At 38.6% G+C, this 24800-nt stretch overlaps 1 protein-coding gene across 3 annotated transcripts in view; it reads right to left on the reverse strand.

The window, feature by feature from the left end:
- The window catches only part of pde4ba (phosphodiesterase 4B, cAMP-specific a), a 221552-nt gene that overhangs the window by 67205 nt on the left and 129547 nt on the right, over positions 1–24800 (reverse strand). For all 3 annotated transcript variants that reach the window (XM_084723727.1, XM_084723728.1, XM_084723729.1), the window contains 3 exons: positions 5597–5791; positions 3098–3134; positions 1601–1671 (listed from right to left, as the gene is read on the reverse strand). In XM_084723727.1, the coding sequence (XP_084579853.1) occupies positions 1601–1671; positions 3098–3134; positions 5597–5791 (303 nt within the window). The remainder of the gene's footprint in view (positions 1–1600; positions 1672–3097; positions 3135–5596; positions 5792–24800) is intronic.

Genomic DNA, 24800 nt, shown 5'->3' on the forward strand with positions numbered 1-24800 from the left:
GAGTGTTAATGCAGCCTGTGGAAGAGGAGAGAACTCTGAGCATCTGTAGAGACTGACACACACACACACACACACACACACACACACACACACACACACACACACACACACACACACACACACACACACACACACACCTTCAAAATGAAGAATAGAGGGAAAGGTGCCCTATATACATATTTCCAGTGGATCTGCATTTGCAGTCTCACCTCCTTTGGGAGGTGTGATGCAGCTTTAAAGATCCAGTGTGTGGGATTTAGTGGCAGAATATGGCAATAATGGAAAATAATATTCATACTTATGTTTTCATAAGTGCATAATCACCTGAAAATAAGGATCATTGTGTTTTCATTATCTTAGAATGAGCGGTTTACGGAGGGTACGGTTGTTCTTCTATGGAGGTTACCTTGTTGCACCTCCATGTTTCTACAGCAGCCCAGAACAGACAAACACTGGCTTTAGATACAGACTTTAACTTTTCACGGCTACAGGAGGAGGTGTTTGCAATCTGCAAGATTTATCTCATTTGTAAACTCAATATATTTGGGTTTTAAATAGTTAGTCTAACAAAGCTAGCAACCTGAAGATGTCATCTTTGGTTTTAGGAAATTGTAAAAGGCATTTTTCATTATTTTATGGTCTGTGACTGTACAGACTAAAGTATTAATAGATTAATTTAGAAAAAAATCAGCAGATCGATTGCCAATCATCATCATTAGTTTCAGCCTTAGATTCATAAATTAACTAGTATACCAATCATATAATGTGCATCTCTGAGCTGAAAGAGTCGTGTTGCATCTGAAGCTGCACTCCAGGAATGAAATTCAGATTTTATTTCTTCTTTATCCAGACACAGTGCATGTACTACTACTGGATTTTCTCGGAGATGTGTTTGTGCCACGAAAAGCTCCAAATTCAACCTCATTATACGTGAGACACAGATATGATCCTCTGTCGACTGAAGCAGTGCAGAATAAATACAGCGGGGACAACAAATACTTTAAATGCATACCAATGAAGTGATCCATCTGTGTGAGGCGCCGTGGGTGTGTGTTTTGTGTTTGTGCTTCACCACAACACAGCAGTTAGTTGGAATTGTTGGAAACTATTCTTTAATTTCTCAGGAATGATGAGAGGAATGATGGTTCTTCAATTACAAGACCACTTTCATTTTTGGCATCATTGAAATATTAAGTTACCATGTTTAAATGTGATGTTTGTTTGTTTGCTGGACTATTTAACCTGCTCAGCTGTGAGTGGTGGAAACAGCTGTGGCGTCAGGCGTCAAACCAAACTCTGTGTAAAGCTCAACACCTCCACCTTGTGGTCAAATGCTGGAACTGCAGGCTGAGTGAACATCCTGATCATCCTTTTTCCTTTGAGTTTTGATTTCCAAGACTTTAAAGACAGTCAAAATGTACTGCGTGATGTTTATATCATTTAAAAAAAAAAGAATCCTGTGAATTTAAGTTTAAGTGGACCTCAACTTATTTCTGACAGCTTATAATAAAATATAAAGCTCATGTTTTATTAACATTGGTCTCCTCTGAGGTTTTGTGGTCACTAGTTTGATTACTGGTTGTGATTCATTAACACTTACTTGCTGGAGGCACACTGGACATTGGTCAATACAGTGAAGTTATTCCTCACACTTCGAAGGCTTGCCAGAACCTAGAAAAGTAGAAGAAGAGTTTATTGTTAGGATCGTCCGTTATATTTTTCTTAACAGTTTCTCCTTGGTTGTAACGCAGAGTGCAATAAACCTGGTTGTCAACAGCGTGAACACAATGAAAGAGCGCACACTCATGATCATGCTTAAGTTTTTGGTGAACAGTCAACTCAACAGATCAGTCCTGAGAGAGTTAACAATGCTCACGTCATCAACTGTTGTTTCAGATGTTTTTATTATGAGGCATCATTATCAAAGACAACAAATGATGCTTCACTTCCATATAAACACGGGAGAAACACCCCCCACATTTCAATGAATTAGGAGAAGGAAAAAGAAAAACATAAGACCTCTAACCGACCTGAAGCTCTCCCTCTGTCTACCCTTGTCCTCGTCCTCACCCCAACCCTGGACTGCAGTTAAGAGTCTGTTCCATCAGAGAGTAAAGATTTCCCAATCTTCTCAAAATCTTTCAACTTGTCTTTAATGATATATCGGATTCTCTCAAGGTGAAGTGCGTCCATCAGTGCTGCGACCCATAATTTCAGCGCTGGAACACTTTTTCCCCCAGAATAATAGGATTAGCTTCTTTGCAGTGATTAGGCCTTAAGCCTGGAGACGCTGCTGTGCCTGTTTTAGTTTTGGTTATCCCCAAAATTATTAAAATTGTGTCTGGGTCTATCTGGACATTGAGTACCTTTGATGAAAATGAGAAGATATCAACCCAGAAAACTTGTACTTTGGAACAGAGCGCGTAGCTGTGAAGTAAATTACTTTCCTCTGAACTGTCTTTTTTCACACATCTTTCAAACATCTGGCACATCCTTGAAACAGTGTGATCAGTGCATGATTTTAAACTGTATTAAACAGTGACATGCATTTATGGAACATGTGTGAATGTGTCATAAGTCTTTTTGTATCTGTGCCAAAATTCTTTTCCCACTCTGCTTTTATGGCGTTTGTAGTTGGACGCTCACGTCGTCAGCTGATAAAAAAGAAAGCGTGATGCAGCAGAAAGGGAGCATGAATATACAGTCAGAAGTTTCAACGTGATATAAAAACTGACCGTCTCCGGTCTTTTAGCACCCAGAATGATTATAAAATGATATGTTGCATGATATAATTTTGTCCTTTGGACACTTATATTTTTTATTAATCACTGTTGGTAACTGCTCTCACAGTTTTTTTGACAATAACACATTTAAGACTTTTATCCAAGCATTACATAGACAGGCTGTAAGACATGCTGTCTGTCCCTCAGTCATAGAAGTGAAACCAACAGAGAAAATCGAGGGTTGTGCCAAACCAGGGTGCAAAGCCGTGAAGAGGGCAAATGAGAGAATACTTCACAGGAAATGCATCCTACTGTTTCATAAGAATTACTTGAATATCTGACTCATTTTGGGTTACGGACGATAAGATATTTACCTGAGCAAAAGGCGTTACGATCAGGTCATCACCATGTCTGGAAACACACACAAAAAGAGAGAGAGATGTAAGAAATAACATCAAGTACACACCACGTATCAGGTTTGCTCTATATCCTGAGTGCTTTCTGCCAGCGTGCTCATGGTTAAAAGATGTTAAGTAAGAACAATAAGCCATGACCACCATGACCCAGGGAGCCTCATTACTATAATTAACTGAAAGAGAAGCAGTCCAAAGAGGGAGAGGAGGAAGGGAGGATGGTCATGGGTCAAAAACAGGAGTCCTCTGTCCGGGGATGGAACCTTGTAAGGCACTTAGCTCGAACAGTGACCTATTTTTGTAACCTGATATGGGGAAAAATACTCTTCTGTGGGTTTCAAATCATCATCATGTTATGCAACATCTTGAGTCTGGACTCCACATAGAGTATGTATCATCTGATCTTCCACTAGGGGGCAGAGCAGCAGAGCAGTAGAAGACAGAAGCCTGCTGGACATCCAGTGATGCAGTTTAATGGTAAATAAAACAGCAGGAGAACTGCAGACTGAGCCTTAAAACAGCTACGAAGTAGTGAAAGTGTCCCGTCATGGTCTACATGTCCTAAATCCTGAAAACAGAGTCAAGAAGAGGTGCTGAAGTCTAGCTTTCTCTCAGGCCGCTAAAATCATATCATGCTTAAAGGTTATTATGAAACTTTTGCCCAACAGCACCAAAAATAAACAGCCTATACCAGCTTGAATTTTAAAAACTTACAAAATAAGTAGTTTTTTTTGTCTGATATAACAGTGGAAGAAGCTTCATTGCATTTAAAATAACATCAAAATAACATCATTTTTCTTGCAATTTTGGCTAAATTTTGCCGTGAATTCATTATTTATTTACATTTAGAAAGTGTGTACTAGCAGGTTTTTGGTTAACACACATGAAGAGTTTTGTTTAACAGTAGAGGAAGTTTAATTATTTTTAAAATAACATTTTGAGGATTTTACTTGTAATTTTGCCTTAATATTGCTGTGCATTTATTCACTTGTATTTAGAAAAAGTGTATTTATTTTTTTCCTTTTCTGTTGCTCCTTTAATAACCTTTATATGCCTTTTTTAAAACAAAGCTGACTCAGAGATACACACAAGAATGCCAGTCTATCTATACCTCCCTTTACTGTGCAAATGTCAATAAATCTGTTGAATCTTGAATCCTAAATATCATTATAAATACTGATGTAAGATTCACATTGTGATACTAGCATGATCCACATCCCCCAGCTTTAATTTTAACATCCTCAACCAGTTCATGAATTCACTTCCTCCTTTACCGAGTCTATCACCTAGAACAAAAAAGGTCATAGAAAATAATAGGATCCAGCACATCATTTTAAATATTCCCAATTCACAGCATATCACATTTTCTATCCTTGTTTTATGTCTAATTCTGCTCAGACAGGCCGTGACACACAGTGTTAAAGATGCAAAGCACTCAGTATCACAGAACTAAAGAGAGGAGAGTGACTGTTCTTTGTGTTACACTTACAAACACTCTCGTGACTTCGACTGAAGGAGTCAATAAATAAATCCATCTGTGAAAAGAACGTTTAACTTCTCTGCGCCTAAAACATTTACATCGTCAGTTCTTCATAAATTTACTTCCTCTTCCTCTTTACTGCAGTGTTGTGACGACATGTTCGATATTAAAACACTTGATGATACTTCACATGTGTTTTGATTACTTGTGGGAGCCTGACTGCCTGCAAATTTGAATCTGAGCTCACAGTTCTACTTCTCAGACGATACACCTTAGTGTGTGCAGTATGTGATTTTTATTTGTTTTTATTTTGTTTTGTCCTTCAGTCTATTATCATTACTATTAAGCACTTTGAACTGCACTAACCTGTATGACAGGTGCTATATGAATAATGTCAAGCTGATTGATGGATTATTTAATATAATACCTGCGGACACTTCTCAGAGCTCAAAAAGATATTGCCAACTTAAATTTTAATTTAGGTATATATTTTCCTTCAGTACAATATCTGTAATATTCTCCTCTCCAATCAGATTAGAAGCCATTATTGTCAAGTTACACTGAATGAAATCTGGTTTGGCAGCAATCCACTCTGCATATGTGTAAATAGAAAAGAAATAAGAATATATAAATATGTGTTGCTGCAGGCTCTCCAGACAACAAACCATTATATATCATTAAATATAATGTCTTACAAAGTGGTTATTTAGAAAAATAAAATGATTTTAAGTAGAGTTAGAGCAACAACAATACATAAGTTAACACATTTTATTTTGTTTTGTTTTTGTTAAACCACCATAATAGAAAACACAATAATTAAATTTATCCTAATTTGTTATTTTCTAAATTGATTGAAATATAAATTCCTGGAAACGAATATAAACGACCCTGCATGTCACCTTCCACTGTATATCTTTCTGCTCAGCGGTGTCATGAACATATCTGCATGCCGTGTGTGTTTGCACGTGTCACATATTTACAGTTCAGAGGCGATGGAGGAGTTTCGTGACATGGACTTGGGCGACAGGTCGTAGTCGCTGTCAGAGCGGTAGAGGAAGGATTCTCGCCGCTGGTTGTGACCGGGGAAGTTGGTGTGAAGGACCAGACCAGAGCCGGGGGAGGCCTGGGGGTCCAGAGGGCTGCAGCTGGCAGACGGGCCATTCTCCACGTCAAAACTGAGAACAGACAAAAAAAAAAAAAACATTTTAAGATGATGGTTTTTCCATTAAAGTGTTTTTTTCAGGTGTGTGAGGTGCAATAAAGCAGAGAGAAACAAACATTTTACAGACAGGAGAAGACTGGAGTGAAGATTAGAGGATACACTGATCAGGAAATAACAGACTAAACTAAACTTTGAGATTGAACAGTAAATGATTTGGGATTTACTTTAATTACACAACATGAACCCACACAAACTGCAGCAGAAGGTCTGTCTGAACAGCTGTTCTACTCTCATTAATATGTCATTTTTAACAAAAGTCTTAAGAAATCCACGCTGGTAAAGTATTTAAAAATACTTGAAATCATTGATGCCATGTCCACACAAAAGGTTCAGTTCTGTCTAGAAGAGTTTTTTTTATCCACAGGGGTCTCCAAAATCAACAAGTGATATTTAAATATTTTTGTTTTAATCACTGCCAACATTTATGTGGATTTGAGGAAATATTTCCTTGTATATAAGTGTTCTCATTTAGCGATTTAAATGATTAATAATATCTTTGGTAGGATCGCATGGAGGCAATTTTTAAAACTTTCCCTTCATGTGATTACTTAAGACATTCAGTTTGCTTATATTGCAGTTTGGTTGGTCCATACTTTTGGTTAAAATGCATGAATTAATTAAACATTTCTATTCTGACCTTCAACAAATCATAAAAAACAACATCAAATCTTTCCAACTTTCTCTTTTGCTGATAACATTCTGCTTTCGGTATCGAGCGCTCTGTGAACTTGACTAGATTGTAATGACGAAGAGATAAGATGCAGTCACACAATTCTGTCTCGTAGATGCACACACACACAAATAGACTTGACATGACCATGAAAGGGCAGAGTGACATGATGGGAGCGCAGCCTTCATTCACTGATGGAGACGAGGGAGGCTGATTCTCCTGCATTCATGAGGAGGAGGAGGTCGATGTCGTTAAGACATCAAAGACGAGACGGAGGAGGAGGAGGAGGAGGAGGCTGAGATCGCTCTTTGCATAAACACATGACATACTTCTCTATGCGTTTTTCCACTGTAGTTTGAGTTTTTGCTTTTTTTTTATTTCTTTGTTCTGCCTCGATGGCCGACACTTCTCTGTATAGTAAACACACACCAGCAGAGAGGGAGCTGGTTACACGACAAACTTAAAAAGTCCCTCTCCACTTAAAATTTGTTTTGCTTTATGTTTCTTCATTTTGATGTTTGACCTTTACTGAGCACAATGATGTCCTGTTTCTACAGAGAGTGTTTTCATATTCATCTGCTGAACTGAAAGGGGGAAGTTTCTCACCTTGCTCACCTTGAATCAGAGTTATTTTCAGCTACTTTATACTATACTATATTATTTTTCAGAGGAAAATATTGTGCTTCTTACCTTTAGCTACTTTACAGATTCATATTAATAATACAAAACATAATCAACAAATAATTTATGATCTATTATTGTAGGTTAAGATAAGACTTTATTGTGCACTGAGAGCTGCAGCGTATAAAATATTAAAATCAGTTCCACTTTTATCACCTGCAAAATTAAAATGATGTAAACATGAATGCATCAGTAATTTTAATCCAATAATATAACAGACATGATTGCAATATGATTTGGTGTGACACTTTAATTATATTTTGATTCTAATACTGTATATGTACTTTTATTTAAGAAATATTTGGATGCAGGACATTTACTTGCAAATGAGTATTTCTAAACTGTAGTATCACTATTTTCCTTGAAGGCAAACTATGAGACGCTTCAGTAACCTGAAACATCTGTTTGACATCACAGGAAAGAGACTCAATGATCAATCAACTTCCTGGTGCCAATACAAACAGCAACTGACAAATCCTGCAAATTCTACCCCTAAACAAAAGGTCAGAGTACTTTCTTTAACCGCTAAAGACATCACAACTAGATTTAAATTCTTAAATTCTTATGCAACTCACACAAGTGTGGTGGGGAAACCAGAAACTTGTGGCACTTTTTTACACAATATCTGCATATTTATAGATTCAGGATTTTGGATTCTAGTGAGAGTTTTTCTTTAACTAATGTGTAGTTAGTTAAACTGAAACTCTTACGCAAGGTATTTTGTATTCAACATGTCTGGAGAGGACCTCCTTTAAACAAGAACAAGAACAACAAAATAATTACTGAAACCTCTGAAAGGTCACATGCATTTTTTGCAGCTGAGTGTTCAGTTTTATTGTGTATTTGTCTTGTATCTCGGCTCCTGCCCTGCTCCTCCTCTGTTTATTATAATGAAATGTGGAATGGAAAACCCATCAGTTCATCCACGCAAGAAGGTTTTTCCGAAGGAAAGACGGACAAGACAATGTGGAGATGTGAAAGCTCTCATGAACTGGCTGCTGCCGTCCCCTTACTCCAATGAAACAGGCTTTTATTTTGATGAAAATGTACTGTCTTACTGCCTTATTTACTGTACATATTACAATTCACTGCACATGGATGGTGCGTTTCAGTACAGGCCTCTGTGTCAACTCATTAATACCAACCATTGAACCATTTGTAGGACATGTGTGACTGGATGGGTGGGAATTGTTATGTTGTTTTACCCCAGGGTACGTGAGTGAGTGAGTGAGTGAGTGAAAGGGTGTCTTTTTTCCTTGCACAAGATTGGATTCTGGGTCTAAACAAAGGCAAGTCGAGTCAAGATTATTTCACTTATATAGCGCCTAATCATCGAGTTAATCCAGGCCACTTTTCATAAAGAACAGGTTTAGACCAAACTCTTTATAATATTATTTACAGAGATCCAAGAAGCACTGAGGCAACAATGGCGAGGAAAAAAATTCCAGAACAGAACCAGACTCTAGCGTGGGCGACCATCCGCTGGGACAGCGCCAACAAAACCAACAACACGTACGACATCAGAGCAAAAGGCTCAACAAGTGCGAATAAAAATAAACAGCACGGCAAAGTGCAAAATTAAATATGAGAATTTTTTTTTTAGGAGATACAAAGTGCTTTACAGACGGGATTAAAACCAGAAAATAACCAGACAGACAAGACAATGAATAAAGAAGGGCTCAAAGTACCAAACCACAAAGTCTTAAAGGAATAATGCAACATTTTCTTAACGCTTTACCAAACCAAAGCGTTGGTATTTGAGGTCTTGGAAATGAAACTAAGCCATAAAATCTAAAATCTTTCAATACAAGAGCACGACTGAGTTGCGTATCAGGATAATGCACAGATGGAAGCTATGTGGAAGACTTGAGGAGCAACAAAAGCACAAAACACAATCACCTTTAGTTTTCAGCCTTAACCTCTGAAACCAGAATCTCTTCCCAATAAAGAGAGTAAATACCTTGTGTGTCTAAAATTAAATGACCAGATTTATCAGGGAAGAAGCTAAAATAGGTAAAATATCCACATCTTGTCTTCTAAAAAGCGAGAAAGCTATAAAAAGTGTCAGGTAAAACATGACTTAAATTTATTAAGTTATTTTAAGTATCTGTATTTACTAATATTGCATAGCACAGCAGGCCTAAAACTCATTGTTCAATATTAAAATAAAACATTGACTTTTGACGTGAAATCCACAGAAAACATGTAAAAAGGCTTCCCAAATGGGTCAGTAATGAAACAAAGTAAAAAGAAAGGGTCAGTTACTTTTTATTTTCTGAGAGGTAACTACTGTAAGGGACCACCGTTCAATAAATGAAGAGTATGAAAAAGAAATGTGAGAAAGTTTAATCTGCTAAACATGTGCACAAATAAAGGCACTTAAAGGTATAAAAACACAGAAAAGGTTTTGATTGGCAGCTATTCTGAATCATGTTTCAAGTTTGGTGCCTGAGGAAGAGGAACTTAGCCACTCGCCTCTTTTTTTCTGTGAATTATGACGTGGAACTGTGATTGGTGCAAAGCATTTTCTACCGACATCTTCCTGTTCAATTTTCTGATTTACAATGATACACTGAATTGAGTACGTCAAGGATAAATGTGACGTGTGTGTGTCTGTGCACCTTTAACATGCACACACACGCATGCCTGCTCTATGCACCATGCATTGAACGCTCGGCTGCTCAGCCCTCGGGTCATTACGCCGCTTTGTGTTGTGATCACGTGTAGAGACGACTAATTCTGGAGCCAGTGCAGGCGAGTCTACTCATCCACAGCACACATACATGTCTCACAACCGTCCGATCTTTTTCTCTCATCTTTTATTAAACATAGGGCGCTTTGCATTAACTTTGTAGAAGAAGATAAAACAAAGTATCAAGGAAATTAAAATCATAAAGGATAACATTTGCACAAGGCCGAGAAATGTCTCCATGATCTATTGAGACAGCAAGGATCCATAGTGTGTTTTTGCCAAGACTGCTCTCAAGAATTAAGGTTATCTGTCTCCATGCACAGCTGGATGAGATAAATGATTCAGCTTTCAAACTCAAAAACACAAAACATGATCAGAAGTGGAAGGAGTATCAGACCCTTTGCAAAAGCAGTAATATTACAGAATAAAAACACTCAAATAGAAGAAAAATGTATTTAGAATATTTTCACCTCTTCACTTTGCCATCAGACATCATTTTCTAACATAAAACCTTTGGAGTATCCTCCAAATATCACTCTCTCCAAACAAACCAAACTCCTTAGGAGAAATAAGCAATTTTTCCTCACACAGCCTGGGAGCCGCTGGACTGCCGCTGTCTTGATATGTTAGTTTGTTTGTGTTATTATGTGACTTCAGAGTTTTGAATGGATAATTCTGATTCACCAAAGTCACACAATAAGGCAAACAAACTAACCGATTGAGGCGGCGGTAAATGAGCAGCTCCCGACTTTGGCAAGGTAAAATGACTGATTCTTCCTATGGAGTTTGGTCAGTTTAAAGAGAACGATATTTGTCTCATATAAAGGCCGTTTTCTGTCAGAAAAGAGCGTCTGACAGCAAGGTAGAAATATTCTAAATACAGCATACACTTAAAATCATATTATTTTTTTAGGTGTACTTGAATACTCGAGTAAATTCGACCTAGCGTGTGTTGTTCTGCTAGACAAACACATCAGCTCGGAGCTGGCCATGAGCTGACTCACATCCTCATGCATAAACTTTAGAGTCATGTGAGACGGTAAGAGGCGCGGCGGTGCAGGTGTTATGATGGAGCTTTGTGCTGTCATAAGAAGCCAAACAGGATGAAAAACAGAAGTGGATCGGTCTGTCACAGCTCACCCCCCCCCTTCAACAAAGAGAGGGCTGCTGATGACTAACATGTTACGTAAGCAATAACACACAGTGAGATGTCCAAGTACAAGAACGAGAACTGCTTCATGCCGAGATTTTATCAACATCAAGTCCATTGTTTTCTGTAACAGGGCAACTCTGAGTGCATATCAGACTAATGGTCACTTAAACAGGGAAGTTAAGGAAGGCAGAGTTCAAACTGTCATCCTTTCTTTTAAAGTTGGTCGTGGTCAGTAAGTTTAGTCCAGAGTTTATTCAATTTCACTAGTGAGGTCAGTAAGTAAAGTTGAATGAATAAATATGTATAAACAGGAGGCCAATCCAAGCACTCCAAAATCTATTTAAAAAAAAAAAGTAGCAGTGAGGAAGGAAATAATAAAAAGCCTTTATTGATGTAGCTACATGGTTAAAAAAGCAAACATGTTTCCACCGCTGTACGTCCTCATCAGGGCTCAGAACAAAGGCTGTAATCTTTAAGTATCAACAGCCAATAGGAGCAAATCTCATGACCCAGATCATAACATAACAACAAATAAACACGTGAAACAGCACAGAATTTTAGGATAAGAGCCCAGTGCCGTTTTTTCCCCATGTTTTCTACATTTTTTTTATCTGAAAAGCGGTTCTCAGTGCAGGTTAGCTGCAAAGGATAGGCCTAGTTTGCAGCTTGATGTACTTTGTTTTTAAATGGTTGACACGCAGATTGTTGAGTTTTTTTTCATTAACAGTCAAAAACATGACATTTAAACTACAGAGTCTATTTTTTTGTAAACTGTAACATGTTTTTACTTACAGAAAAACACAATTTTGGTGCAGAAATGACAAAAGTTGTCTCTATTGAGCAACTAATTGATTAAGCAACAACATATATATGCAGTGGCTCCCAAAGTCTCCTGCAGTCCCTCGAAGGACAACATGTCCCGTAGAATTTATTTCTTTTTTTATTGCCATACATTTTGAATGATATTTCATTGAAAAAAAAACAGTTATGCCACAAAGAAAGAGGGGATAATAAGGAATGAAAATCACCAATGGGTGCCGCTGTTTAAAATACTTACCATACTATAGCATGGTACAGTAATATAGAAGAATTTTATTAAAGGGCGACTCCATTTGCATTCTCTTCTGTATCTTTTAAATGGAAACTCGTGGGTTACAGCACCGATGCCCTCCTCTCCTCTCCCTCAACCTAGAGAGTTTGTATGCAGCAACGACAGGTCACATGGGAAAACGCTTTTAGAGGAGCTTGGGAAAATGACATTTTGACGCTAGAACCTCTGTACTTCAACCAGCATGCCGACTACACTACTGGAGGAGCTGCAGAATGATTTAAAAACCTCAAAAAACGCTAGTGAAATGCTTTTCACTAGTTATTCACTATTTAAAAACCTAACCAGCAACTGATTAAAATGAGTTCTAATAGTGTAAACATCATAAAGAACCGTGCAATAACAGATCCATCTGCTGACATTCAGGCTACAAAGCAGCGTCTCAAATCTGCACGGATCTGAACTCCAACATTTGAGGATTTTCATGTTGAACCTACATTTTAACACAGGCAGTCTTATGACTCTCTTATGACTGTCTGGGTGGCTGATGCCAATGTTTGTGTCTGGTTTGGTCCCCAGGTAGAACTGACTGCACCCCTCCGGCTATGTGAAAGTCCCCTCAGACTATGTGAAAATGTCAAAACGCATTTAAACTATTTGATCTCGGAGGTTCATTCTTGACCTTTAGAAACAGCGTAGTAATAAAATATGTCAAAAGTCCAGATGCAGGCTTATCTGACCGCTCTGTAATGGTCTCTGGTAATTACTGAAAGGGGGAAAAAATAAGCACATTTATCTTATGGGCTGTGTTTTTACCCCGGTCTACTTTACAGGACAAAGAAGGGATATCCAAGAATTTAGCCTTCGAAAAAACAAGACAAAGGCGAACCTTGGGAACAAAGACCCTTTTCCATGAAGTGGGGTGTCCTGGTGGGTTAGTGGATTAGTGCATTTGTCTGGGAAACAGATTCTCACTCATACCAGTCTGACATGCTTTCTCTTTGAAGTTCACGCACAGGACATGGACATCAGCGCTCTATATGTAAAACCTATACACATGTGAAAATGTAAAATTGTGCCTCTTGCTCTGTCAACCAGAAACCAGCCTTCTGTTCAGAGACAGGATGAGAACAAAGACTGTTTGTTCACATCAAGACGACCAGAGGCTGAATGCTTTATTGCAATTAGGAGTTTCTGAGAAAGAAGGAAAAAGAGAAGTCAAACTAGCATGACTTGAAGGAATCTGACAGAGTGTGAACGCGGGTTGAAAGGGATCAAAGCATCATCAGATTTCGTGACGCACAAATGTGTTTACATATATATATTTTTTTAACATGATGGTATCTGAAACCTTCCAAAGAATTATGATTCCTGGGAATTACTGTGGTGTTACATCAAGCGTGACAGTTTCATTTTTGTGTTTTTTTTTCACTAAAGCATTCAGGAAGTGCTCCCTCTGACCCTAAAATGATTTGCTGTAATGACACGACATTCCTTTCCCATGATCCAGCCGCATCTGTCTGAGTGAGGGGCAGACTGACTGAGTGACAGACCGGCCCAAAACGATGACACACTCAATGACGGGACAGGCACAGAAGTTCTACCAAAATTTGACTGAATCCCCCCTGACCGGCCTGTAGTAGTAGGTCGGTTCAAATGACCACTCTTATACAAAATCATGTTTCATGGAGGACCTGAATATTCCTTTATATGTATTTTGTCGCTTTCCTGTGAAAACCACCTGTTTTCAAATGTGGTGGTTTTGAACTTTTCGATAAATCTGAAGGAGAGACTGCTCCTTTGTGAGTTCAGACAATTCTCCTATTTCTTATTCCAAAGAAGCCATTTGCAAATCCACTGGATCATCTGAAAAATGCACTGCAGCAAAGCTGAAAACATCGCTGGTTTTCTTAGCTCCTGAAAAAGTTGAGCGATGATTTGTTTTTTAGTAAGTGTAAGCATATGCTGATGCTCTAATACCATCTGGGAGGTTGGCTATCTACAGACGCTCTGAACATCACTGCGTGTTTTAAAAGGTTAGTCCATTTATCCTCATACCATGTGGTATATTTTACAGACTTGTCTGTTAAGTGTCCCCGTGTGTCTTGGCAGGCACTTATAAATAACATAAAATAAATAAATGATAATGCGTGGCTATGTTTGGCTGGAGTAGTTTAATAAAACTGAAACACATTCAGGTACACCTACAAATACAATGACATGATAAAAAGCAGACTAGCCTGTGATCTGTAATGCTTATACATACAGTATTAGTGCTACAGTGTGAACAGGAACAAGTGTAACAACCTAATTTTGGGCTAACTGACTGAGGTCACTCTACAAGTCAAAGCAGGGCTATTTTAAACATTTATTTTGGCAATTTTTCCCCTCATAATTTCCATAATAATTTCCTGGGGAAAACATGTGATTTGATGCTAATTATAAAGAAGACAGAGTAAATTAAGTTTATGAGGCTATTAAAGTCTATCAAGAGGATTTTTCTTGGATGAACCACTCAGTTTAGAAGTAAATATTTTTCATCGCTCAACTAGAAGAGCGCACAATAGATATGCGATTGCACAGTCGTCTCCAGAGTGGCGGAAATTTTATTCTTCATATATGTTGGATTATGTGCTTGTTTGTTGACAAATTGCACATTTTTGCATCTTAAAATGAGCAGCTGTGCACTGACTAAAAGAAGGAATTCAGTACTTGGAAGTGTACCAAATGAACAGGGTTTCTATTTTTACACATTTACAGCTGAATTGCAGAGTTCTTTCTAGGAAATGCTCAAGGAAATTATTAATATTATAATAATTAGGGGGTTTTGCTGAACATTGGTACATAATTGCTAAATAAATTAGTCAGATTTATGTAGAATACAATGCTGCATTTTTGACCTGTTGTAGTTAAATCTAAATCTGACAAAGCAGACATTAAGAGCCACGACTAAACTCTGTTCTCCATCTTTTTTTAATGAAGAGGCTTCATTAAAAATTCAGTGGAATTCAGGAGGAGGCAGCCGATACCGTGGTAAAAAATCCAAGAGTAACAAAGAGCAGAGAAAGAACCCAGACGCAGAAACTGAAGATGCCAAAGGAGGTCGGAAAAGTTTGTGAAAAATACTATATTTATTTTGTTTTTCCTGGGAAATGACTCGACTTCCCAGCTCCGGGATGATCCTGCTGTTTCAGGATCACAGAAGTCACTGACTGGTACACTGAGTCTGACTTACTGGTAGAGTGGGACAGCTCAGTATCCTGCCTGCTGATTCATGAGACTGTAGGTGTGGGAGGATCGATTTCACACCCTGTGGAACAGATCATTTCTCAGATTAAATGAGAGATTTTCAATGTACTGAGTCCTCAAGACCCTCAGGTGGTCATTTCAGTGGGTCCCAAATAAAATGTCTTTTTTGACATTTTAAACTCAAGTTCAATGTTTTATGGTTATAACTACGCTGGTGTCCAAAAGCTAACCGCAGCAACTACATTTGTGTTGGAAACTGAGTCATAACTAAAAACAAACTTCTTGATATTTGTTTTATCTTGTGATTTTAGGGTTCAATTCTGCTTTGTTCTGAAGAAATAGTGGTTTAGAATTTGCAGCAACTACAAAATCTAAAAAAAAACTTTAAAGCCATTTCTTGCCCTTTGCAAAGTTATTGCAGTTAGGTTTTGTAAGGCAGTGTGGTTCATGTACAGTAAAAAACAAAAAAATGAAAATTCACAAAACAATGTCACATAATCATGACATACTAATCTACAAAATTCAAATAAGCAAATGATTGTCTGTAGCACCATAGTCTCACCAAAAAAGAAAAAAAAAAAAATCTTGGACACCATTGTGTTTAATCTGCTGAAATAATTTCGTTTTTGTTTCCCCTGGACGGTAAAGCATCATCGGTCATCGGCGTCAGTGAATACAGCATCGATTCGAGTCGATCATTGTTCCCGGTGGCCACTTGAGTTTATTTACCCCCAAGTTTGTAGCTTCGACTGTTAAACTGAAATCTGTGCAGCGAGGATTGGTCCTGTTGTAGAGAAAACATGTTGCAGCGATTGAGATTACGAACATGGGATCCCGTCCGTATGAAAAACGTAGATTTTTTTTTAACGGCAAGGTTTCTGTTGTTGATTTCTATGACTTCAACACAGATTTGTTGCTCACAGTGCAGATTGATGAGGAAATGTGCACCCCAGATACGCTGATAGTGAGTTTTTCTGTGTCCTTTTGGATTTTAATGCATCAGAAATGCCGGACGCAACACTTGGGGCAATATTAGGCCCAATGTGACATCTTCAAATATAAAGTTTTGTCTCACAACAGTCCAAGAACCCAAAACTATTTGTTTTATTAACATGTATGACAAGGAAACACATAAAGTTGTCACATTTAAAAAGCTGAAAGCAGCAAATATTGGAATATTTGCTTAAAAATGATATGAAGAAGTCGTATAGGCAGCAAATCATGAAACTACCAGGTTCAAAAGGGTTCTTTTCTTTTACTTTAAAAAATCATAAATACCTCTCACTGCTCACCTGAGTAAGCTGAAATATAAAAAAAAAGAGGCAACTACCACTCAGGTTTGACCACAGTCTGTGAAGAAGAAGAACCATACAGTTGGTGGTTTGGAAAAGGAGAGAGAGAGGGGGGAGAGAGAGAGAGAGAGAGAGAGAGAGAGAGAGAGAGAGAGAGAGAGAGAGAGGAAGAGAGAGAGAGAGAGAGAGAGAGAGAGGGGGGGGGAGAGAGGGAGGGAGGGAGAGAGAGAGAGAGAGAGAGAGAGAGAGAGAGAGGGAGGGAGGGAGGGAAGGAGGGAGGGAGGGAGGGAGAGAGAGAGAGAGAGAGAGAGAGAGAGAGAGAGAGAGAGAGAGAGAGGGAGGGAGGGAGGGAGGGAGGGAGAGAGAGAGAGAGAGAGAGAGAGAGAGAGAGAGCATTCTTATACTTTGAATTAATCTCTTCCTTCCTGTGTGTTATGCTGAGGGGGAAACCAGTGACCATTTGTCTGTCGAGTTGTGCAAACAGAGGTGCCATGGTAACACCTCCTGTTTGTCCTTGTCTTAGCCAAGGTTTAAATATTATTTCTTCAACACACGCTTGAATTGCATCTTGTTCCTATTCCTTTCTGTTATTAAATGAGCAATTCTTGTGTTAACAATCTCGTCATGGTTGCAAAAGTCGAGAGATAAAAAACATTTGTTCCACTACATCATCATCATCATCATCTTCGTCATCAGCAGAACTGTTTGTCAAAATGTATCAGAGACAAACATTTTCCAACAAAAGTTTGGGGCTGAGGAAGAAATGGAGAGATGCCTGGGACAAGCAGTGGATGTCTGTCCAACCAGCCGACTCGCTGAAACATGCCAGAGCTCTGAAATGCCCCAGAAGGACGACGTTCTGATTGAGTGATCCCATCAGACCGGGCAAAAATAGCAGCTGAATTTTATGCTCCAAAAGAGTAAGATTTCCCTCCATGAATCTGAGGCAGTAAATATCTAAAAATACGTTAATTACTCGAGCTAGTCTAAACATGCACATGCTGAAGCCGACATTTTCCAACACATAAACTTATAAAACTCTGCTGGAGCAAAGGGATCAACTGTGACAAAGAAGGGCTCTAAACATCTAAACGTGACAAAGACTAATCTATGTCCCACTTCTAGCATGAGCACTGCAGCGCCTCTGCTCGCCTCCTGATTCACCCAACTGATGCAACACGAAGGCATTGCGTCAGCGCTAAATCTCAGTTTGCACACCACCTAAACACAGACCATCAGGCAAATTGATTACATCAGTATGAATAAGCAACACCAGAAATGTGCTTTTACTTGTTAAGCATCTGATTTCACCCACTGGCAGCAATATCCACACGTACTGTACATGATCAGGCTGCATCCTGCTCTAATTACTGTAATCCACTAACTGTGTTTACATTCTTTCATTCAATTTGTGAGGCAGAGAGTCGGCTCTGCATGTAGAGCTGGAGTTACTTAAGGTTACTGCACCACCATTACTCTTATGCACTTGTTCAATCCACACATAAAAAAGTAGGAGTGGAAACACAAAAACTTCGAAAACATTTACTTGGCGGAGGTGAAACGGTGCAGTGGAAGCAGACTTAACAAATAAATCGTGAGGCATGTGACTTAAACATCCACTGAAACTTTGCTCCGCCAATGAGACAAGAAATGTTGAGGAGACTGTGACGTTGCCCACATTAAACAGACATAAATGCTTTTGTTTTCATCGTACTTTTTGAGGTTTGACTCTCGCTCGCTTAATTATGTTGTTGCAGGGATGCAACAGCCCAGAAGTGAAGTCAGAAGCTAAGAAACATGTTTTTGGTATCAATTGAATAATTTAACTGATTAAAAATACATTAACCAACAATGTATGATCTGGAGCTCCCAGGTTTTCTCACAATTTGATTTGGCCCACCTTCTTAGTCTAGAAATTTCAGCTTCAGCTGTTCATTAAAAATAAAATGTGTTCTTCCTAAATTAATAGTGCCACTAGAATTGTTTGAATAAAACTTAAACAGAGGAAAAAAGTGTCCAAATTTGTCCTCTTATTAATTAATTAATTGATTGATTATGATTACTAATGTGTTCAACTATCAGTTAAGGAAAAACACAGAATTTGCTTCCCTGCTCTATGCACAAGGTGAGCAATTCTCATTGGACTGGACAGGCACCATGTTTGTGTCTGTTACAACATTTTCTTTTCGAATTTTCTCAATAATCAGTTACAATTTGTGCTACATGAACCTGACCATTGTTTTTAATATCACTTATTGCTATTAGCATCAGAAACAGGAGGAGAAAACACAGGAAGCCTGAGCTGACCAATCAGATTTCTAGCTGTTCCCATGGGGTAACTCTTTAGCTCTGGTCACATTTTGATGCAGCTTCAATGCTGCAAAGCAACCCCCACACCCACACACACACCCACACACACACACACACACCCACACACACACACACACACACAAACACAAACACACACAACTATAAATACAACTTAAACACATGCATTCAATGTCAAACTTCATGGGCTCCAGGATACACTGCATTTTGTTTCCCACTGCCTCAAACTGCTGAGATTTATTGTTAGCTCCCATCAATTGTGACAACTTTATTGAAGCCTGTTATTCTTAGATGAGAAATCTGTTCTCCTGCCCTACAAACCACACTAATCAAAACATGAACCATCAGAATTATACCCATAAACCACTGATGGCTTCAGCCTTTTAATTTATAAAAACAAGGATTACATCAAGTTAAAGACACACAATCAAATTTGTCCTCTGGCATTTTGTAATATGTGCCCAAAAACAGAAGAGAACTCAGGAATCTAACTAGATACAGCACTTATTAATAGAAATTAGGCCACTAACGTAATCAGGACTTGAGCCAAGTCATTATACATGCACATTTAGGAACAAAGTCATCTAGCAGATGCTCTCGTTTAGAAATCACTCACAGTACAAATACACAGCCGCATGTCACATGACATCGGGAAACACAAAGCAGAACAGGCTGAAAGGTGATGGCGATGATGATGATGATGATTACGATAGATCAGGGGCTATGGGTGGCTTTGTGTGTCTGTGTGAGTCAGTGGGTGGGTGAAGTGAGAGATTCAGCAAAAGGTGACAGAGTGATAGGCACTTATTTGAACTGAAAGACAAGAACTGAAACATACTTTTAAAGGGGAGTAGGCAAAGAGAATATTAAAGTGACAGCCAACAAAGACAGACTGAAAAATGGGACAAAGACACAGAAACTTAACACGACGTGTTGCTTTTTAAAAAAACATTCCTGTGCTGGCAAATTGCAGTGTGGCATCTCTTTTCAGTGACGGTGTCGAGTCGAGGCTACTCACAGTCACAGTCACTGGATCTCTCCACTACTCTTCAAACTACTTCATTAAACTTAGAACTTTCTATTCAGTGACAGAAATTATTTTGGTAAGATGGACTTCATTTAGATCCTGCATTTGATAGAGAAATATTATAATAATAAATACTGTATGTGGAGCTCCTTCTCAAGTTTCAGATATAAATGAGATATTAGCAGTTCCACCCAACATACTTGCATATACAGAGACGTAACAGAGAATAAAAACAGCTCTTTTCTGTCATTTTTGGGAGTTTAACAATGATTAATTATTTTGAGTGATTGTTTTAAAACATGCAATAACTTTGTACCCTGACTTTTCCTAAATGTGCACATATTTTATTCTAATATTGTTATTTTATTCAAATTTAAAAACACAAAAGAGTATTTCTACCTAGAATGGTCATAGCAGTTTGTATTATTTCATTCCTGGTGTTGAAGATCTGTTGCTTTGCAACTTTTCTTTCTTTCTTTGCAAGCAACTCTTGCAAAGCTAAATCCTAGCTTTAGCTCTGAATTAAAGCCGAGGAGGAATGAATGCTTTGAAGAATATCAGAATGAAATGTCAAAAAGGGGGGTGACTGCCACAGATGCCACTCGATGATGATGAGTCTGACGGAGGAACAGGTTCATATCCTTTTTTTTTTTTTTGCGTGTCTATTCACCTGGTTATCCTGCAAAGTTTCAGATAAAGATGAATCTACATCAACATTACTTACTATTATTCTATCTGTAGATTTATTCCAGTAGTGGCTGCATAGGATTGTTTACAGCTTGTGTGATCCAAATATTTCCAATAACTCAAGAATGTTGAAAAGGAAAAGAAAAAAAAGTAAAACACTATTGAATAAAAGGAAAAAAAAAAAAAGGTCATATCATGTGGGCCAACTACATTTGCTTGCAGCTTAGCGCTCCATTTAAACCGATTATTTACTCAAATTGAGGATTTTTCTTGATTTGTTTGTTCTTTAGGTGATGATGTCATGAAATATGACGACAGACAACAACGCTTCATTTGAAAACCTCAGTAGAAGCTTCAAACATAAATATGACATGACAAGGCCACAGCCTAGTATGAGCAGTCATAATGACTGCTATGACGGTTCTAGTAGTTCTACTGTTAATTAGTTATTTGATGCTTTAAAAAGCAGTTTTCACATCATGATTGACAGCTGAGCTCTGGCTATGTGGGCAGGAACTTGACTCTGGCTACAAATGACATCACCAGCTCAAGATGGCAGCACTTGCATCCATGATATTTTGGTTTTGTACATATTTCTTACCCCATTAATCATGAAACAGCCTGTCAAATTTATCTTTTGAGCCTCTGGTGGGGATGCAACCCATAGATTGGGGACCACTGGACATAGAATACTTAATATAATTCAGCTCCACCTCAACACGCTCCTACAGTAAAACACTCTCTAGCCACTGATGCATCAGCATTAGCTGCAAATATCTAATAACGCAATGAAAATGTACAGAGGAGCCATTTTTCTGCAGATCCGTTTAGCTGCTCTGGTTTGCCTTCTGCTACTGCTACAACATGCTAAAACCTAACCTGCATTCTGCTTGGTTGTGGTTATGGCTTTCATCACACAGCAGCTGGCGTTGGTTGAGCTTGTCGAGCAAAACCGAAAACCTGTCTGGTCTCATGTGGTCTGAGACTGTAACTCATTACCTCTGGGACAATGAACCAGGGAAGAGGACAAGCGAGTCAGCTCTAAACACCTTTCAGAAGTGTGGTGGTGGCGGCGGCGGTGGTGGTGGGCAGCGACTGAGCACAAGGCTAGCAACCTCACCCGAAAAGAAAAGCTTATACTTCAGAAACTGCAACAGATTCACTGCAAAGGATCATTGTGGTCTTATGAAGGACCCAGGACACAGAGGATTAATTAAGTTAGTAAGGTGTTGTTACTTTTACTTAAGTAAAGGATCTGAACACTTTGCCCACAACTAGATTTTGCTTTCACGCTTGTTGCCATGATTTTAACCCTTACCATCCTGCTCCCAGTCACCATCACCAGCCTCAGAGTCACCGTCTTCTTCCTGCTTGCGATCCTCCCGACCAACAGTGTTACCACTTGTTATCCTCGTCATTATCTCAATTGACATAATCACAATTATCATCATCAGACCCTCACAGCCACGGCGGCTAGTTTCAATTTTGGCGAGTCACTCACAAATCAAAAGCACCGACCACATAACCACAGCAGACTCAGGAGTCCTGGCTACATTTTTTCTGTGTATCCATCTCCATAACAACATGTTGGACTGTAAGTAAAGTGCACTGCAAATAAAATACTGCTGAACCACATACTCTACAACACACCCCACCCAATGGGCAAGCGAGCACAAAACACTGCTATTCAAAGTCCTGCACTAAGAAGGAAAATGGGTCACGAGAGTGAAAAGAAGCTATTTAACAAGTAACGAAAATATAAGACGAAGCTAAAGCCTCAGGGTCAGTTTTGTTTAATTTAATTAAACATGGTGTTGCACTGAAAATTCTTGCAATTTCAAACAGATCTGGACAACATTTTGAGGCAGTTTTGGGTTATTTTGCCAACAGCTGTGGCTCCCTATGTAGAGTAGCAGTATTTGTGGTGATTTTAAACATAAACAAACTAATTTCAGAATAATATTACTCAGTAGTCTCTCCACCAAAAGACCTCAGTTGAGATCTGATGGTGGTCCGAGGTGATCTGAGGTCACTTTCTCCTGACCGGTAGAGAAAAAAAGGTTTCTGCAGGGTCTTAAAAAGTCTCAAATCCAGTAATCTGAGTTTTAGGCTGCCTTAAATTTTGAAAATGAAGTTACTTTAATGCATAGAAGATGCATAGATTTTGTAAAACTTTGTATTGATCATGCTGCAACAACCACAACATGAAAATGAAACCAACATGGAACCAAAAAAGTAGCTTTCTAGAGTTAAAAATCAACATTACTTTCATCCAATACGGTTAAGAGGAAGTTCATTATGGATGTGTAATAGGTCTTAGATTGTCCTCATAATGGTCTAAAAGTGTACAATTTAAAATAAAAAGGGACCCAGCACACAGGAAACCCCCTGCACAGATAAAATGAACTGTGATCTTTGTTATTGTGCCACAGTAATCCGGGTCACTGTCTAAACATCTCTCTCCAGGAGATGATCTGTCCATGCTGGTCATGTAAGAACCTCTCTCTGGTTTACATACAGAATATAGGCTAATTCATGCACATCCACATACCACAGAGGCCACAGGGGAGCTGCATGTGTGTAAATATGTTGCAGGCACTTTACAATGCACACGCCAGAGTGAGGAAGCGGTCACGGAGTAATTATCCGCCGGCGCTCACGTTGCCTCGTCTACCTGTCTAATGACTCAAATATGCAGCACAGTACAGTACAGTACACCATCTGTATACTTCTGCTTTCTTCAATATAGTCATGTACTTTCCACAGGAAACCCTCAGCCACAGAGGTGGAACCCACCCAACCAGAGGTGGATGCCCGACGTCTCCAGAACTCACTGTCGCCGCACTTCCATGATTGCAATTTTGACATGACGGCAGTTTTGTTTTAAAGAGACAGTTTGCACCAAAATCAAAAAAATCCATATTTATCCTCTGGCCTGTAGAGCTATTCATGCATGTAGATTTTTTTGGTGTGAGTTGGTTGAGTTTTGGAGATATTGCCTTCTCTTCAGTGTAAAGAAATTAAACAGCAAAAATAAATTTGAAAAACTCAACAGCAACGTCTCTTTTGAGACGTCATGACCCAGCGACTCTAGACAATTCTAGACCTTGTTGTCAGCAGTTTCATGTAGGAACTACTTTCTTTCTAATGGAAAACAAAGTAGTTCCAACAGCTTCTACTGCAGAAAGAAAGTAGTTCCCACATCAAACTGCTCATAACAGAGTCTGTGGATTATCTTGAGTGCCTGGGGTATAATTCTTACTTGAAAAGATACAAAGAAATAAGCACAGCTGTATATTCATGCATGTTGAGGAAAATTTTAGAAAATAAACATTATATGACACCAAAACTGCTTGACATTTCATTCTGTTGTTGGATATTTTAATAAACTGCTGTTGTGTCAGCTTCACTAAGACATCTCGTCTTAATTTGACTGTTTGTGCTTCTCCTGTATTACACTGTATGATGTCCACTAAACATTACGACAGTAATGGGCCAGCAGCCTAACATCTCCGTCTCCAGCTGAGCCCAAATACCCACAATCCTCATGGGATGACACTCAGCCCAGTTTCCCCGACTCAAACATTCAAAAACAACAACAAAAAAAGGCCTGCTATCAATGTTTTGATATCAATTAGTTTTGATTATTTTCTTCAATAAAACAACAGTTGTAAAACAAATATTATTGTAGCCAGCAGTGTGGTGAAATTTGTTTAAGAACCGCAGCGCTCCTGTGACGTGCATGCAGATGCACGGTGAAGTTGTGGCTCATTTGAAGGTTATATAACCAAGCTCATAAAGTCTATTACAATCAACCTGTATGTGACAGAGCGTCACAGTGTTTACAGATGTGCTGCACTGTGTCTCTTATCACTAATGCAAAATAAACTGTCACATGAAGCAGGTGAGATAAGACCAGTGGCAAAAACCGAATAGCTGGATGTTGATTTTTATCCTCGAACATAAATGTTCTTCATCAGGACAGGACTTAGGTTTCTGTTAAGGGTTCAAAATCATGATGACACAAACAACATGAAGAAGAGAGAATGACTGTTCATCAATAAGAGAGTGGCATATATACTTGGAATTGTGCAAACACAATAGGTGATGTGAACTTTTAAATAAAATTACGATG

Source organism: Lutjanus erythropterus, chromosome 7, assembly GCF_056507025.1.
Source record: "Lutjanus erythropterus isolate fLutEry1 chromosome 7, fLutEry1.hap2, whole genome shotgun sequence".
Lineage (NCBI taxonomy): Eukaryota > Metazoa > Chordata > Actinopteri > Lutjaniformes > Lutjanidae > Lutjanus > Lutjanus erythropterus.